General features: G+C 41.5%; 1 protein-coding gene across 14 annotated transcripts in view; it reads right to left on the bottom strand.

Moving 5' to 3' along the window:
* The window catches only part of PUM1 (pumilio RNA binding family member 1), a 78,000-nt gene that overhangs the window by 34,259 nt on the left and 26,095 nt on the right, over nucleotides 1-17,646 (bottom strand). For 9 of the 14 annotated variants that reach the window (XM_055703513.1, XM_055703504.1, XM_055703502.1 and 6 more), the window contains 4 exons: nucleotides 12,416-12,524; nucleotides 9,499-9,677; nucleotides 7,242-7,408; nucleotides 5,405-5,675 (listed from right to left, as the gene is read on the bottom strand). In XM_055703513.1, the coding sequence (XP_055559488.1) occupies nucleotides 5,405-5,675; nucleotides 7,242-7,408; nucleotides 9,499-9,677; nucleotides 12,416-12,524 (726 nt within the window). The remainder of the gene's footprint in view (nucleotides 1-5,404; nucleotides 5,676-7,241; nucleotides 7,409-9,498; nucleotides 9,678-12,415; nucleotides 12,525-17,646) is intronic. The other 5 variants (XM_055703503.1, XM_055703509.1, XM_055703516.1 and 2 more) reach the window with 1 other exon arrangement.

Here is a 17,646-nt window from a genome sequence, read left to right as displayed (position 1 = left end):
CAAGATGCAATGGCTTCAGAGCCATCTAAAGAACCATCAGATGGGATGCCAGCCTCAGGAGCTCACAAACCCCCAGATCAAATGCTTCCTTTACCTGCCAGCCTTCTATCTCCAGCATCTCCCACATGAATCCAGGCAAGGAGCATAAGCTGTTCTCTCACTAGAGACAGAAACCAGACCTGGTGACTATTTGGTTAAGCCATCCCAAGCATGCACAAGTTTGCCAGCTTACACCTCACTACAGGCTCAGGGAGCAATGGGCAATATTACTGAGAACAGTCATCCTCAATAATTTAAAAAAAAAAAAAAAAAAAAAAAGCGCAGCACACAATTACATTAGTTTTTTAGTATTAGTATTTTTGCTTAGGGGTTTGGTTGGGGTTTTTTTCCCATTCATCTAGGTCCTTACTAAAAATCTACTTCCCCAGCTTTCTCTGCCTCTACCCAAATGAAACACTCCCTCAATCAACCCATCAGCAGACCATCACTCAGCTCCAATTAAAACATTTAAAAATATGCAAGCTGAACAGCCACTCTGAAACTATCCAGAAGCAATGTTCACCCCCAATTACTTCCAAAAGTGATCATTTCTGAGGTGTGGATGACTTCACAAACCGCTGTGATAAATGTTTTCTCTCTCTCCACTCACTTGGAGAAAAGTAGGCTTAAACACACAATTTTCATGCCTATTATCTCTGCCCTCCTTTCAGACAAGACAAGTGAGCCACTTCAGCTGTCAGAAGTGGCAATAATAATTCTGCCTAAATTTTTGGCAGAAATATACAACCATCAAGAAGAAGCACGGAATCATTTAGAAAATTAGAGGGGGGTTTTAACAGGCAAAAACTGGAGTTGGTCCTCCTGAAAGCAGGATGAGCAACTGTGCTGTTTTTAGGCAGAAAATCCTAAGAGATGTGCAATAGTCTACCTCTATTTTCTTCTCTTTTTACAAGTTCAGAAGGAGGGGGGAAAAAAAAAAAAAGGGGGGGGGGGGATCGGTACCCAGTGGAAACTCAGTACTTAGGGGATTCAGAATTGATCTTCTGCATGCCAAAAACCTAGTCGCAACTGTTTTCCCCAAAGACTGCTCATCCCTTAAGATGCTGGGGCCCCTCCAGGTATCCAAGGAGTATTGTAATGCTGCTTAGGGAGAAACAGATCAAATTCAGTTAACTTTATAACCTCCCTGGGCCTAACATCAGAAGGGCCATAAAACACTCCTAGCAGTCTTTAGACACAACCACCTTTCTTCCCCCCCACCTCCTTTTTTCAAACATGTCATTCAACAATAACTTCACGCTTACACAAAGTTGAGTAATTCTAAGGGGTGTAATCTCTGTTAGCATAGCATCTGTCATTAGTAGCTGGATCAAATGATCTACTGACATCTTTTAATTTATAAAAAGAAGGACATCATGGACAACATGACCTACAGAAAACGGACCGAGGGATACTGACTCTGTAGGAGCCTCCAGCAACATCTCATTCACTGATCAGCATGAGCAGCTATGGAAAAAAAATATATCCTCTTAACTGCTTCACTCCTGGGTGTACATACATGTAGAACAGCCATCCGTGGTTTTGTGATCTATTTTTGTATGAGTTCAGCAATCCAATATTTTAGCTTTCTTCAGTTGCAAACACTTCACCAAAACCTTCAATCCTCATATACTTTTGCTTCCCTGGGATCTGTTTTTACAGTCTGTTACTATGCATTCCACCAAGGTAAACAGCAGAGAAAGTGGCTAGATTATTAGTTGCCTGTCTAAAGGGCAAAAAAGCACTTATCTTCTCTGAAAACACCTTTTCTTGTGCTCAGTTTACCTGTGTGATGACTTCCACACCTCCCAAATGCATCTCACTGATCCATTTTTAAGTGGAAGTACTGGCAAAAAAAAAACCCAACCAAGCAAAGAAAGAAGAATCCACAACTACTCAAAGTATAAGTATTTCACCGACTGCTGCTGGTTGGTTTTTTTTTTTGTTGTTGTCTCTCTCCCCTTCTTGTGAGCACAGCTGACGGCTGCTAAATTTGACTTCCAGACATACAAGTCCTCACACCAGCTTTGTGCATTTGTCTTTTGCTCAAATCAAGCCACAGCATTCAAAATGCTCTGCAAATGGCTGCTGTCAGCAGCTGTTACAAGTTTACCTAAAGATTCAAAGAGGAAGATTGAAAAGATGCCCCTTTACCTGAAGTTACTGGTATTGCAGTAGGGAGGAATAAGGAGCAGAGTGGCTGGGTCCTTTCATCTGCTCAAGAAAACCACTAAGAGTAAGTCTGCATCCTCAAGTCAAAGAAACCTAAAGATTCAGCTCCAAGTTCGAGACACTTACTTCCTCGGACAATACTCCTGAGCTTCTTTAAACCTACACACAAACATTCTGCATTCACACTGTGTTGCAAGGAGAAGGAAGGGCTGGATTCCTTCCGCCTGCAGCATGTCTCCTTTCAAATCTTTATGGAGCTTCCCTTCCAAAGAAGGGTCAGATAAACGTTGGTATCTAAGCCACACACTCAGGCAGCAACTGAAATCAGCGACCTCTCCCTCTGCCTGCTTTAAATCACAGTTTCTGCCAGCCTGCAAACCCAGACTCTAGACTCTCCCAGAAGAAACTCAGTGTGAGCAGCTAAAACCTTTTTGCAGCTACAGATTTCATACTGCCTGTAGCATATACAAGGAAGCAGAGCCAACAGAAACGATCACAATTTCAGGCTTTACTTAGCCAGATAAGCCCCTACACCACATGAGCTCTGCGAATCATCAACTCTATGTATTTAGGAAGAGTTATTAAAGCCTCAATGCACTGTCTCCATCTGCTGACAAGCAGAAGACCTATATTCCAAAAAAACTACCTATCAGTATTAAATTGTGGTCTCCAGTAAGTGGAAAAAAGAAATCTCTTTAACATGAACATTAACTAGGATTTACAAAGTGAGGCTGAAGTTATAAAAAAAGTACACACGGTGCATTTTAGCCTATTAGAAATGACATTCAGAGTGAAAACCTACAAACTACTGACACAGTTTCAGAGGAGTTCAGTAGGATCACTCGACATTTCAAAAAGCAAGGCTATGTTCCCCTCACACATGTATACAAAATGAAGCATCATTTAAAACACGTGGGGGAGTTCATTGAGGGAATTCCAAGAAACCACAACATCGCAGACTGTATTATACAGTTATGGGAACACTGTAAGATTAGATTTCTGTAAACCAGTTTCTTCTGCAATATAAGCATCTGCCCTCTCTAATCCGATTACACGTGGTTAAGACCTTCCCTTCCTAATATTGCTTTTAGCTGTACTTGCTTGTAATCCCTTCAAAGTATTGACGCTTCCCAACAGACCGAGAAAGACACTTTTACAGATGAGATCCTTTTGTTCAGGACATATTTCCATCTGACAAAAGATGGAAAAAACTACACTGCCGAAAGACAGATTCCTTTCATATAGGCTATAACTGCAAATACCAAGAAACACTGGCTGCTGAGTATCATATATTAAGAAAATGGGCACAACTCTGAGCCAAGACACACTGCAGCTACACAAATGTGCACTGAGAGGTCACATTTGGTGGAAGAAGGAATCCTTACCTTTACTACAGCACTTCTGCTTACAAAAGCCTGTTGCTTGCGTTTACTGTAGGTCTTAGTTGCTATTGCAACAAAGCTGAAATAACAGTCCTCATTACATAGCCTGGCTTGCTTATTCTCAGCGTGACCTGGGTGGGAGCTAAGTGGGCCATAGAGATGGGGTGGGCAGGCAGCTGTGCTCACAGCACCAGAACCTCCTGCTCCCCACCAAAATTCACAGTTCAAAGAGAGTAGAGAGAACTTCAGCTTCACAGGCAACCCAGCAGAAAGTTTTAAGCATGATTACATGGAGGTGACATCAGCTCTACGTGGATATTACCCATCTACTCTACACAACGAAGAAAAAAAACCACCATGTAGAAGAATAAAAGCCACCTATCTAAAGGGCCAGCCAGAGCACCGTAGTGCAAGCACTTCTGAACCAGAACGCCTTCCAGCTCAGCCTTCGAGAGTTGTTTTTTCCACCGACTAGGCACAAAGACTGCCACATTTTAAATCCTATTTTTTAAAGACCCGAAGAAACAAATAAAAACTACTTCAACTTGTAAATGAGCCTGAATTTAAACAGAAAACACTGACAAACTGCAAGTTACAGGCTTCACATTCCTGCAGTTATTTTCCCATATCTAACAGTTCTTCAAAAAGCATTTCACTCATTTAGCTCTAACATACTGTTTTAAAAAAATACACAAGTTTCATTGGAAAGTAATTTTTGCATTCAAGGTCCTACATCAGAGTAGGACAAAGACTTGAAACTAGCTTTTAAGTTTTTCTTTTTGAACTAAACAGCTATTTACTTTAATCATTAAAAAATTTTCCAGCATTAACCTCCCAAACATGCTTTGTAATAGAACAACTGATTAAGCTGTAACATAGATATTTACATTGCTTTTAAGACTATGGTAACTTTCTGAAGGTGGGCCTTTCACACAAACGTGGCAGCAGTCTCTCCTCAGTACAGTGCCAGCAGGCTATTTTGTTAAAAAAGATCAGGTATTCTAGGAAACCCAGGGCTAGTTATATACCTCACAATCTCCTGCAACAAAAGATTTTTATTCTTCTTTGAGGGACATCACACTTACAAAAGGAAACCAATAAAAGTTTACAATCATTACCCAAACTAGCAGGAACAGGAGCGGATTATGAGTCGATTGCGGGATCTAGGCCCAGCATTCAAGAGAAGCCAACAGCAAAAAGCAAGGACTTCAGTTACTTGTCCAGGATGAGAAGCTTGGGTGTTTGCGTGGGAGAAAAGGTCAAACAAACTTGCTGGGCTGAGATAAAAGTTTTGTAGTACTGGACTCTGACCTTCGGTTTTAAACCATGTTCAAGTATGAGCAAGACAGTTTAAACTCATTATTCCTTCAGTAGGCTCCAGCTCGGTACTGCAGAAATTCCAAAGCAGGGCTGCAACAGCGAGGCTGAACAGTTGTTTGACCTTTAAGTCACTTTAAGGGCTGAAGGGTGGGGAGTTTTCTTGTTTAGATGGTTTTACTAATTTAAAACTCTTGTCCAGTGCAAACTTACCCAAGACAAAAGTAATTAATACACAGAAAAGTGCTGCTGATAACGGCTTTTTATTACAGGTCCTCACGACTGCTGTATAGATGGCCACGTTCAGTAGATGTCCTGCCTCGAGCTCCCTAGGAGGACACATGTGGCACTACGGATAGCACAGGGATGAAGAAACCATTCCAAGTCTTCTCCGTCCCTCTCCCCAAGACAAGAGCCTGAGCTCGTGCAAACCCCATGACGACTCTATGGGAGAGACTGTAGTGGTAGGGTAGGACCAACGGCCAACACTTTACCTGCTGTTGGGAATTGTAATCGAAGAGCCCCACAGTGGCTGCAGCCGAGTCCACAGGTACTTGAGTTCCAGAATAATCAAACTGAAGAGGCTCCATGCCAACATGCTCCATGGGATCCAGAGGGACACTCTGGGACTCAATATTGGAGAAATCCTCCACTGGCTTGGCACCATTAGTACTTGCCAGCTGGGCTAAGCCCTCTGATCCATTCTGGTTTGGACCCAGAAGATCGACTTCACTAGCAGAGTTCTGGCAATTACCAGGTGTACGGCTACGCAGAAAGAAAAGACACTCATCACTAAGCACATCCATTTAATGCTATGTCACACAGCATTGATTAACAGCAACAGACACTAGTACTCACCAGAACTGCTTGTAGATGTTGTGATAAAGAGGGAAAAAAAGAAAAAGATCGTCTGAAACAGTTCCCTAAATGGATTCTACAGAACAATTAATGTATTTAAAAAACAAAAAAACCACCCATAAAACCCCCAGTCCCCCTGCCTCCAAGACCTGTTACAGTACAAGTGTAAAAAAATTCAGTCTCTTTCTCCTCAATTGAGACAGTCAGTCATAATGAGACAGGATTTCAGAAATGCCAAAATTATTTTTTCATAAAGCTATTTGGTGATTATTAATCACGTGATCCTCTGGCACGGTATCACACTTCAAACTTTCCTAAAGTAGCTGCCATGGTTTCCTAATTACCCAACATAAGCATTGGACTCGAGTGGGAAACGGCTGATCTCCATACAAGGGCTAGCAGTATGCACCTCAGCACATCTCGTTTGCGTTTACAGTTTTCCTATGTGTCAACACAAGGCACAGCAAGTAGGTAAGCTTGCAAGAAATACAAATGCATCGATTACATCAATAGCCGCAATTTCAGAAGGCTTCAATCTCTTGAGAGCTACAAGGAACAAGTCAAAACCCCAACTATAATTTAGACTAGTACACAAGCAGAGCCAACATCTTCAGTTAGGTATTTCCATAGGAACCCCACAGAGAGTAATCAGAAACAGGTGTGAAAATGAAACAAGATTACAATATACAGAACTAGGTTTGCACAGAGGAGAGCCAGCAGATGTTATCCTCCACCTTCTCACAGTGCTTCCCTGTGTATAATATAATGTCCTTATGACACTTTTCAATGAGTTAAAGGCTTTTTCACTACAGCACAGAAACTAGCTTTCAAAAAGCGTTGTGTGTGTACTGATTTTGGCTGGGAAACAGTTAATTTTGTTCACAGTAGCCAGTATGGGGCTAGGTTTTGGATCTGTGCTGGAAACAGTGTGGATAATTCAGGGATGTTTTCATTATTGCTGACCAGTGCTTACACAGAATCAAGGCCTCTTCTGCCTTTCACCCCACTCCACCCCACTAGCAAGCAGGCTGGGAGGGCACAAGAAATCATGAGGGGGCACAGCAGGGACAGCTGACCCAAGGGATATTCCAGACTTTACCATGTCATGCTCAGCATATAAAGCTGGGGGAAGAAGAAGGAAGGGGGACACACACGTTCTGAGTGATGGCGTTTTGTCTTCCCAAGTCACTATTATGCATGATGGAGCCCTGCTCTTCTGGAAATGGCAGAACACCTGCCTGCTGATGGGAAGCGGCAAATGCCTTGTTTTGCTTTGCTTGCATGTGCAGCTTTTCCTTTACCTATTAAACTGTCTTTATCGCAACCCAAGAGTTTTCTCACTTTTACTCCTCCAGTTCAGTCCCCCATCCCATCAGGAGGGGTGAGTGAGCGGCTGTGTGGGGCTTAGTTGTCTGCTGGGGTTAAACTACAACAGTATGACACTGATTAATTATTAACTAATGGTGCACATACCTGAAGTCTTTGACATCTGCGTCGATTCCATTCTGCACAGGCAAACCATTTGTTTTATCCATCACATCCCCCTCCTCCTTCAGATCTCCTAATTTATCGCCATCAAATGTGCCCTTATTTTTCTTATCCCCTTTGTCATTCTCATCATTCTCTGCATCCCTTGGCCCCTAGGCAAAAGAGACATTATTTTAATAAGCTTAGTTTTCAGATCAATTTTACTTTCATTCTGAGATGGTAACAAATCAAAGAAACACGTCACAATAAAGTCAGTCACTTGTAAACATTAGTTCTTACAAATAAAAATGTAAAAAAGCAAAACAGTCAATCATAATCAAAGAAATAAGGGAACTGTCAATCTTCCAACACAGGTTTTTCTATCTATTTCTATCTATTCAGTTTCTCCCATTCAGTAACTCGGCGTCTGCTTCCATAAGCTCTAAAAATCCCACCCCAAAGTAATTTCAGAGAATACTTATTCAAATACTCTTTCTAGATGGGACTTAGGCGTTTCAAAAATAACTCAGGAACTTTCAGATATGACAGCAGGTACTGAAGGGGTACAAGCTGAATAAGCACCTCTCTGAAATGCAGTCTAATGTCAAAGGCGCAGCAATTGACTGGACAAGTGCATGTATTTGAGCAGAACAGGATCCACCTTGGTTTTGGTTGGCATTAATATGATTTTCACAGTGAATTCCAAGGTACAGCTCATTTAAGAGCACTCACTAGCTCAGTCACTGGTTCACGTAATCCTAAAGCACGTTTGGTTTTTTGTTGGGTTTTTTTGTTGTTGGGTAGGGGGTGGAAGGAAGGGAAAAAATGAAAAAAGGATTTCTCTTCTGTTGAACATTCTATGAGTGGCATTACATCTGCAGCATTTCTGCCCTTAATGTCTGCATTTTGTTCCACTTGGGAGAAGAATAAAGGGTGATTATGCCAGGGGCAGAGTTTTGAACAATAAAAGGAGAGGAAAAACAACATAATTTATGATAAAAAAACAGCAAAGGGCATATAAACATATTTATCAGACAGCTTTGGTGCTGTCACACAGACAGCCATTCAAACACTGTCTTCCGCTTCATTTGAGGGAAAAGTATTCTGTATGTAACAGGGCATTTGAACCCTATATGAACTAAATAATTTTTCCATTCTAATTGGAGGGAGGGATTTTTTTGCCTCCCTTTATTTTAGAAAAAAAAAAAAAGATTGCTTTTAAAACAATCATCTTCTGATGCTTTTTCTTAAAGTAAATAAAATCATGCTTTCTAAATATTAAAGAGCAGGCTTGGAAATGCCAATTATAAATACAAATTTGGAGCCCAATTCTCACCACTACAATGTGATATTCACCAGTGAGACCCTCCGTTTCAGAACTGGCACCCTGACTGTCAATGTTGTGGAGCCAACACCTCTCTCAACCACCAATTCAGGTGATAAATTGGTTTTTCCACTGAATGTTCATTTCTCAAAAATCATCTTTCTTAGGCTCAGGGTTCAACAAGGTTATCAGGTACCCACTAATAAGGGACAAAAATAAGAGGATGGATGAAAGAAACCACAAATCAGCTCCCTGAAGAAACGAGCACAGCAGTCTAACAGTAACAAACCTACTCTGCTTTTATGCATTTTGACAATTCCTGATCCAGCACTTGGCCAATGAGGCAAAGCCAAGATGCAGCCCCTTTCTCCCCACTACAGGGATGGGGCTTGATTATGCCTTTCTCACGACATAGCCTTAGATTCAAGGCACCAGCAACTGTGCTCCCTTCCCCACCCCACAAAGCACAGCAACTAATGCCATTTCTCCATAGGAAATGATATGCCCTTGAAAGCATTCTCCAGCTGGAGTGGCTTTTGTAACTACATTACATTTTTAGCATCATTACATGGAGCTTTTTATTCTTAGCCAGCAACAAAGCAGCCACACGCTCATTCAAAAACCACAGGTGTATTTGCATACTTTTCCAATGACAAGCTTAGATGGGGTGTTACTGCCAATGTGCTTATCTGAAGAACCAGGGAATGTCAGCAACCTTCATATCCTTTACACCCATCTCCCACACTGCACCCCCTAAGTCAAGAACAACAGTTAAACTGCTAGCCTACCCGTTTTAAGAGAGATAGCTAAACTAAGAGCAAACAAAAAAGACAGAAGAAACACCTGCCTTTAGGAATGGATTAACAAACCGAACAACCAAGCAGCAAATGGAGAAAGTAACATAATGGGAACTCAAATGTCAGAATCAGGCACACTTACAAATCCTCCTTTCCTTAGGCAGGAATCTCCAGGAGATGAGCTCAACACATACTCCACCATGCTAACTCCAAGTCCTCCACTCTCTGACCGTGGTGAAAGCACTGAGTTGACTTCACTATTCACATGAAACCCCTGACCAGGTCTTCTCTGAACCATAATTGGTTGGGAAACAGAGTGATCTGGAACAAAAACATGTGTAATTCTTGTAAGTAGATCCAACTATTCAAAGGAGGCAAGTCATTAAATACGTACTCTCTAGGGTCTTAATTGTACTAAGAAGTGCCAACTTTTTGACTCTGATGATATCCATTAGAAAAAGCAGGATGGCTTTCTCATTTTTTTAAATACTAGAACCTGTAAACCTACAAGTGATAACTACATTTAAAGTCTACAATCATAACATTTCAGAAATTTAAGTCTTTTAAGTAAAGGTTGCAATTAAAAACCCAAAGTTCTAGTTTTTAGCTTTAGTAAAACTCTTGCATTAGTACAGCAAAAAACCAGTCTTGGTTTGTCATTTAAAACACCATCCTGTTGTTACACCAGCTCGCATTTGTTTTCTTGGTCATATGAACTGCCATATTCATGTCATGATCAGTTTCTCTTAGCTGCTATTTCCTCAAGAAAAAGTTTATGAGAACTTCATTTCTTCTTCCTCATTCCCTGTCACCCTGCATCAGCCCCATCCTTTATATCATCCCTGCAGTGTGAAGGTTTGAGATCCAACCAGAGCAGACTGAGGATAGATGTCTCCAAATCTTTACGGGCTCTGCAAAAATTGCTGGCTGGGCAGGAGAAAGCAACCCTACATCCCCCAACGAGGGAAGGGAAGAAGTTCTCTGCTCCTGACTGCTCAGACTGGCAACAGTGAGTCAAAAATAATAGGCAGCAGATACAGTAGTTGCTAGGGGATAGTGGAAGGGACATGCAATGACAATGATGCTGTAGCTTCCTTATAAAGCAGGCATAAGCTGTCAAGAGAAGTAATTCTATTCTATCATTGCTTCTGGCTCCACTTTCCTGCCTTCCGCCTCAAGCCAGCACAAGCATCTAAATGGCCACAAAGTGAAGTGGACTGGGGAGTCTTTTCAAGGATAAAGCTAATAAACAAAAGAGAAAAGCTAGTTTTAATCCAGATCCATTCCCAGGCAGGTTTCATTGCACTGCTGTATAACTGCTTGTACCACCAGGAGGGGAAGAAAGGAGTGGCCTGCATCAGACAGGACTGCTTCTTTTAGCAGTACTGGCTTTAAATGCTTTAAAACTACAACTTCAAGGCTGAGTAGTGAAGAACCAAAGCCATATGGAAGGACTGCCGTGCATACTGTGGACACAGACAGAAAGGAAAATGGATGGAGCAAAGGGCATCTTACAGAAAACCAGCCTTCATTAGTTCCACTGTTCATGGAACAAACTAGTCTTCTGGCCAAGGACACTTCCACACACCACCTCCAAGCCACGCTCCTTGGTCTGGGGCAGCGACCTTCAGCACGGTTCAGACCATGGCTGTTCTCCTCATTTTAGATGAGCAAAAGGGGAAACTATGATTTGCCTGACTCACAGACACCAGTGCAGGCCACAGCTCAGGAATAAAGGCTGTAAGGTGTGCAGGATTAATTCAGAATTAAAAAAAAAAACCACAACAAAAAAACAAAAAAAAAACCACAACAACACAAAAGGAAGCAATGAGAGGAAGGGTTTTGACTCATGAAGATTTGTGACCAGCCAGCGTAGGAGGTTACCTCCCCCAGATGTCTACCCTGCCTGTCTGGTAGATGCAACCAGCCCAACAACAGAGGCAGCAAAGGAGAACATCTCCTTTGCAGATGTTGCTGTTCAGAGCCTGGCTCAGCCCTTTAATCCACCCTCAACTTCAGTTTATATTAATAAAGCCAGGCACAAACTGTTGCTGAGGCCTGGAATGCAGGTGCTGCTACGGAGATCCACTGCGGACAGGCAGGTCAGACAACTGGAGGCAGCAGCTCCCCAAAATCTCCCCAGTACCAGCCAGACTGCAAGATTCAGCTGATCAGATTTCCAGAAGCTTTATCTTCTTTATTGTGAAAATAGCTTTCCACAGCTATTTTGAAATTTAAACAAAAAATGCCCTTATCATTATCCCAATACCTTCACCCTAATAATGGATATTTTTGGCAGGAAAAAACCCCACACACAACAGTGAAGTCGCTATAATCACATCTCCCCTGCAGCTGTAGTTCTGCGCAGTTGTTTGGAAACTGCACAGGATACACAGCGGTGTTAAAGGAGCATATTCATTACATATAGGAAGCACACAAAATAAAAAGTAAAGGTTAGTATTTCAAATTCAGCATGTGTGTGATTTTTTTACTATTTAATCAAAACCAACCTGAATACTCTCCCCTTAAATTCAAAACAAGAGGGAGCCTCTGATCCAAGAATAAAATTCTTGGCAGATAAACTTCAACACTATTAATTCAAAACATCACTTTTTTTTCTTTTTTAAACTGAATGCTGTTGGGGTTTGGTTGGCCGGTTCAGTATTTAAAAAAATGTGAGGTTGTTAGGTTTTGGGGTGGTCTTTTTTTAGTAATCTTGGTCTCTAATATCTTTGTTCAACCTTACAAGTAATCCATCTCAAGGCAGAAAATATATCAAAGTTTAAAGTGAAATTTTAATGGCAATCTATAATTTTTAAGCAGATAAACACAAGGGTACACATGTTCACATTAGACAATCTTTTTATAACTATGGATATCTTTTAACTCTGTCACAAAGCAATGTGGGTTTTTCTATTAGTTTTCTATTATGTAAAACAGATGGTTTTTAATATCTTTTAAAAGATGCTGTGTCATCCAGACTGGCCAGCAATTTTGATCAGATGAGTTGCACATTTCTGTATTCAACCCCAACTACATTAAGTAAATAATTGAGCTACCTGATGTTCCCCAAGCACTGTCTCTCCACTGATCTCCCAGAAATATCCCTTTTGGTCCATCTTTGCTGGAATCATCAGATTCCCAAAACTTTTTACCCGGCAACAGCTGCTGCAATTAAAAAAAAAACAAACAAAAAACAAAAACAAAGCATGATTAAAATAAGTATAAAATGCAAACATAAACCATAAGCGTCTCCTTTCTAAACATGAATCAATCATTAAACACAAACGGATACATGCTTTATAATCAAAACATTTATATACTCCTAGGGTGAAAGCCATACAGCAACTGAGATAATGATTCAACCTCCACAATCCTCTTACATTCTTAAACGTTTTATGAACCCCACACATATAAGCACATACATACAATTCACATTCTCCAGCCTCTTAGCACAAGAACTACTTGGCAAGAAAAATATTAGTAGAAAAAACTGTTCTGATCAGAACATTATCATGTGTTCCACCCGAGCTGTGAGAATACCTCTAAAACTACCCAGAGTTTCCAGTGCAAATCCTTGCCTTCAAATACTGAAGGGACAGAACAGCTCAAGAGGTGCCAAGAGCTCTCATTTCTCACTTCTTTAATGACTGGTGAGGACTCTCCATACTATGAAGGTTATTTGTAAACCCTAATAAGAGTGAACAGATCTGGGCCACTGCACCAGCCGCGCGTGTATTGTTCTACCAGATAAAAAAAAGAAAAAGGTTATGCACTTACTGAGAACGAGACAGAAAGTCATCCTTGGCTTGAATGAATCCAAGGAAGATTGCTCTGAAGTTCAGAAGATGGCAGAAAGAACAATGTGCCCTATTCAGCAGATGTATTTTGAAAATACCAGCTTTACCAGGAAACACCTGCCGCGTGGCATCTACATATGGCAAGGGGAATTCCAAGCCCTGCTTAAGTGCCTTAGATGTCAAGCATACAATCTTCAAATTAAATCTTCCGGCTGAATGAGATGTATGCAATTCAGGCAAGAAACAACAGTACATTCATAGCAAATTAACAAAATAAATGAGCCTTGCCTGCTGAAATTGTTATAAAACTAAAGGAACTAAAGCTTAACAAGTACTTGCATCTGTTTGAAATTACTATAGAACAAACAAGAATCATCAGATTAGTCGATGCCTCCTGTATATTAGAAGTGCTGATAACGCTATACTCCATCAGCAGACGTGCAAATTTAAGGCTAAGCATAACAGAGTAAATAGGCTGCCAGATGAAGATGAAGCAAGCATAAATTATTTTAAGAGCTCCCAGCTTGCAGTGTACTCTGGTTTAAGACAAACAACCAGAAAAATTGTGCTAGCCATTTACTCTTTAATTTAGGAAGATCTGTTTACTAGAAATGTATTGTGAAGCAGGTCTGTACATATGACATTAAACCTGAGGTTCAGATTTGGCTAACTGGACAGGTTACACAGAAGACAGGTATTATAATGAAAACCACACCAATTTTACCCCACATCTGAAAAAGCAGAATTCCTTCCAAATTCAAATAAACCCAAACAAACCAAAAAAACCCTCCAAAAACAACACAAACCCAAAACAAAACAAACAAAAGGAACACAACCCACCACAGATAAGAGAGCAATTACATTCAGCTATTTAACCTAGTTGCTGCTGAACAAAAGTAATCTTGCTTTTGCACCAAGATCAGTAGAGAGTAAGATCAATCCATGACTTAAACACGCAGTGGCCTACAAGGGAAGATAAATAAATAGATGCAATCCTTTTGGAAAAAAAGCTTGTAGAGACACAAGATGGAGGGCAGACACGTCATCTCAGCATCTCAGAGCGGACGCACTGCTGCTTCAGGGGCCCTCAGTCAAACCTCTAGCTGTACACGAGTGTGCAAGTTTTGCTTGCAGCAGCAGAAACATTCTCCCAGCCCCTCAGCCCACTGCTGCTGCTGACTGTAAGCCCTGAGTAAGAGCTGGCACGGGGCATTTTCCAGCAGAACTGAAACATTTATGCGTACACCTGCGTATTGTCTATACAAGCACACAGGAATGTAAAGCAAAGCAACCACCTACAGAAGTTGAATCAACATCTCAAACTAACACATAACAGGTCAAATTTTAGGCTGACATGTGCCAGTAACACTCCTCTTGTGCCAGGCACAACAGGAGCTCCAGCACAGAGGTTGCCACTTTTGAACCAGCTGAGATCTACCTACCAGGTGGAAGACACCATACACAAGCGTGTATGCTGCTTGCTGACACAGCGCTGAACAAAACTTGCTTACAGATGAATGCTGCTCAATTAAACTGCAGCTTTTCTTTTACCAAAAGTATAACTTACTTTCACACCTTAACATCCTGTTCCAACTGACCATAGCCTTCCTCCTACTAATTCAAGATCAAAAATCTTCAGAGTAGTTTTCAGACTAAGGGTGAGATGAGCTCAATCACCTTTTATGCCCACGCACAGTGCAGTATACTCCAAAGTCCTTCAAAGCTATGTGCACTTCAACCCTACCTGGGCGCATGGACTCCAGTACCTGGGCTGTCCCTAGGGCAAGTGAAAGAGCTGTACAAAGTGTCATGGACATGCAGGACTTGTACCCACCCACCCTGCTCCACAGTATTCACTACAGATGCAGAGTCTAGAATCACAGAGTGGTTTGGGTCGGAAGGGACCTTCAAAGATCATCTAACCCACTCCCCACCCCCTGTGATAAAGCATGGGCATCATCTTTTCAGCATCTTTCAGGTTACTCAAAGCCCGGCCCAACCTGACCTTGAACACTTCCAGTTAAGGGGCATCCACAAAAATGATCAGAGGACTGGAACGCCTCTCCTATGGAGAAAGGCTGAGAGAGCTAGGGTTGTTCAGCCTGGAGAAGAGAAGGCTCTGGGGAGATCTTATTGCAGCCTTTCAGTACTTAAAGGGGGGTTATAAGAGAAAGATGGGGACAAACCTTTTAGTAGGGCCTGTAGCAATAGGACAATGGGCCATGATTTTAAATTAAAAGAGGGAAAGTTCAGACTAGCTAGAAGGAAGAATTTTTTTATGATAAGGATGGTAGAACGGTGGCACAGGTTGCCCAGAGAGGCAGTAGATGCCCCATACCTGGAAACATTCAAGGCCAGGTTGGACGGGGCTGTGAGGAACCTGATCTAGTTGAAGATGTCCCTGCTTATGGCAGGGGGGTTGGGCGAGATAGCCTGTAAAGGTTCCTTCCAACCCAAACCATACTATGATTCTACGATGCACAACTTCTCTGGGCAACCTGTTCCAGTGTCTCACCACCCTCACTACAAAGAATTACCTCCTTGTGCCCAAGAAGCCTGTCCTTCCTCTCCCTGCAGTCAAATATTCGTTCAAAGCACTGGCTTTGAGTATCACAACTTTTCAGTACAGAAATACCAAACTTTTGTTTTCCCCAGTTCTTCAATATTTGGTGCACCATCCATACCTAAAAACACTGTACCTTGCACACGGTCTGTCCAAACAAGACCATTTAATTGCCTATTTTCTCTACAAGGTACCCCATTCTAGTTTCAATCTTTTTCCGCATCAAGTCATTTCCACACAAACCTCTCAGAGAGTTTAAAATTCTAAATAAGAAAGCATTTTAAACCAGGTGCTAAGCTTCCTCTGGGTTTTTATTGTCTTCTTCCTACTGAGAGGATAAGACTCAACTTGCTCTTTTAACTCTCAAACCACTGAGCAGGAAATACAGTGTTTTCTGCAGCTGCTCCTTCTCTGCAGCCAACAGAAGAAACATCATGAGGTATCAGCATGTCACTTGCTTTTTAGAAATGTGTCGGTGACTTTAGGATTTATCGGTGCACTGCAAACAGAGCATAGGACTGCTCATGATTCTCTCAACTGAGTGATAAAAAAACCAGGGCAACTTGCACCACACTCCCCTTTTATGTAATCAAAAAATAACTCAACACAACTGCAAGGAGCAACAACTCCCATCAGCAAAACTGATTTCAAAACACACACACTAACCTGTTCCTCCATCTGCACCATGGGGTGACATGAAGGAGGCGAAAGCCAAGGAGTGCTCTCTAGTATTTAAAAACAAAAACACACATCAGATGTGTTACAATTTTTTTTAAGCTTCTGCCACTCCCATATTTCTTAAAATGCAGTTTTTCCACTCCTGCTGCTGCCAACCTAGCAAAAATAACTACTCTCCTTCTCATTCCATTTCAGTGAATTTTGAAGAAGCAAGCAATACAGACCAATTAAACAAAATTTTAGCTACAACTAAACGATTCGCATTTCCTTGGACAAAACCTTACAGTGTCAAAGGACATAATCTTTTCTGCAGTCACACCGCAAACAAAGGATGAGAGAGGGCACAGGCTTGCAGAAAGGAGACAGGAAAGAATGAGCAGAACAGAGTATTTTCTTTTCAAGGAAAGAGCAACTTCTAGTTTATGAGAAAATTAAACTCTTTTCATAAGCTCCTCAGTTTCCAAAACATTAATAAGTTTTCCTGGTATACACAAGAAAGCAATAGTGAATCTAAAGTAGAAATAAACTTCGTAAGCTTAAGGTAAAAGGCAAAATGGAACTTAAGCAAAATATCAAGTATAATGCAAACCTAAGAGGAAACCAGCACAGAAAAAGGGCAATGGGGAAGAGCCCAGCAACTGCCTGATAAGTAGTCACAGCAATTGGTAATCTCAGCATTTTCAAAGTAATGCTAAAATCTGAAGTAAACATGTAAAGGTTCAGTAGTTACTTCTCCTGAAGAAGTCTGCAGCAGGTAACTAAGTTCAACCTCCCTTCTTGGTTTTAATACCTTCAAGTACTCGCTTTCTCATGCAATATAAACAGTGGCAACAAAATGAGATTTTTCATTTCTACCATTTTAAAATTTACAACACATTTCCAAACCAGCAGCTCCAGCAGAACTTGCTGGAGTAAGGCCAGGCTTTGACAAGACTTTGTCTCCAGCAGCAACACCAGGCAAGACATTTCCCCCTGCCCATCCGAAGAGGCAGAGCCCATGGCCCCCTCCAAGTGCCTCTTTAGAAAGAAAGGGCAATCTTTTGCTGGTCCATATTGCAAATTGGTCAGAGCCCTCAAAAAGAGCAGTCTGCAACTTGGCTGTAGAGACGGCTCGAGAAGGTATGGGGAGAAGTTTGCAACACACCCACAAGCACCCTCAGCCACTGTAAAAACAGGGATACCTTAAACCAGTATTGCCAGCACAGGTGTGCTGCGTCTCATGAAACACTTTCAAATCTCAACTCTAAGA

Source organism: Falco cherrug, chromosome 3 (genome assembly GCF_023634085.1).
Source record: "Falco cherrug isolate bFalChe1 chromosome 3, bFalChe1.pri, whole genome shotgun sequence".
NCBI classification, from domain to species: Eukaryota; Metazoa; Chordata; class Aves; order Falconiformes; family Falconidae; genus Falco; species Falco cherrug.
Note: the sequence above shows the minus strand (reverse complement) of the source record. Positions and strands in the feature narration are given on the sequence as shown.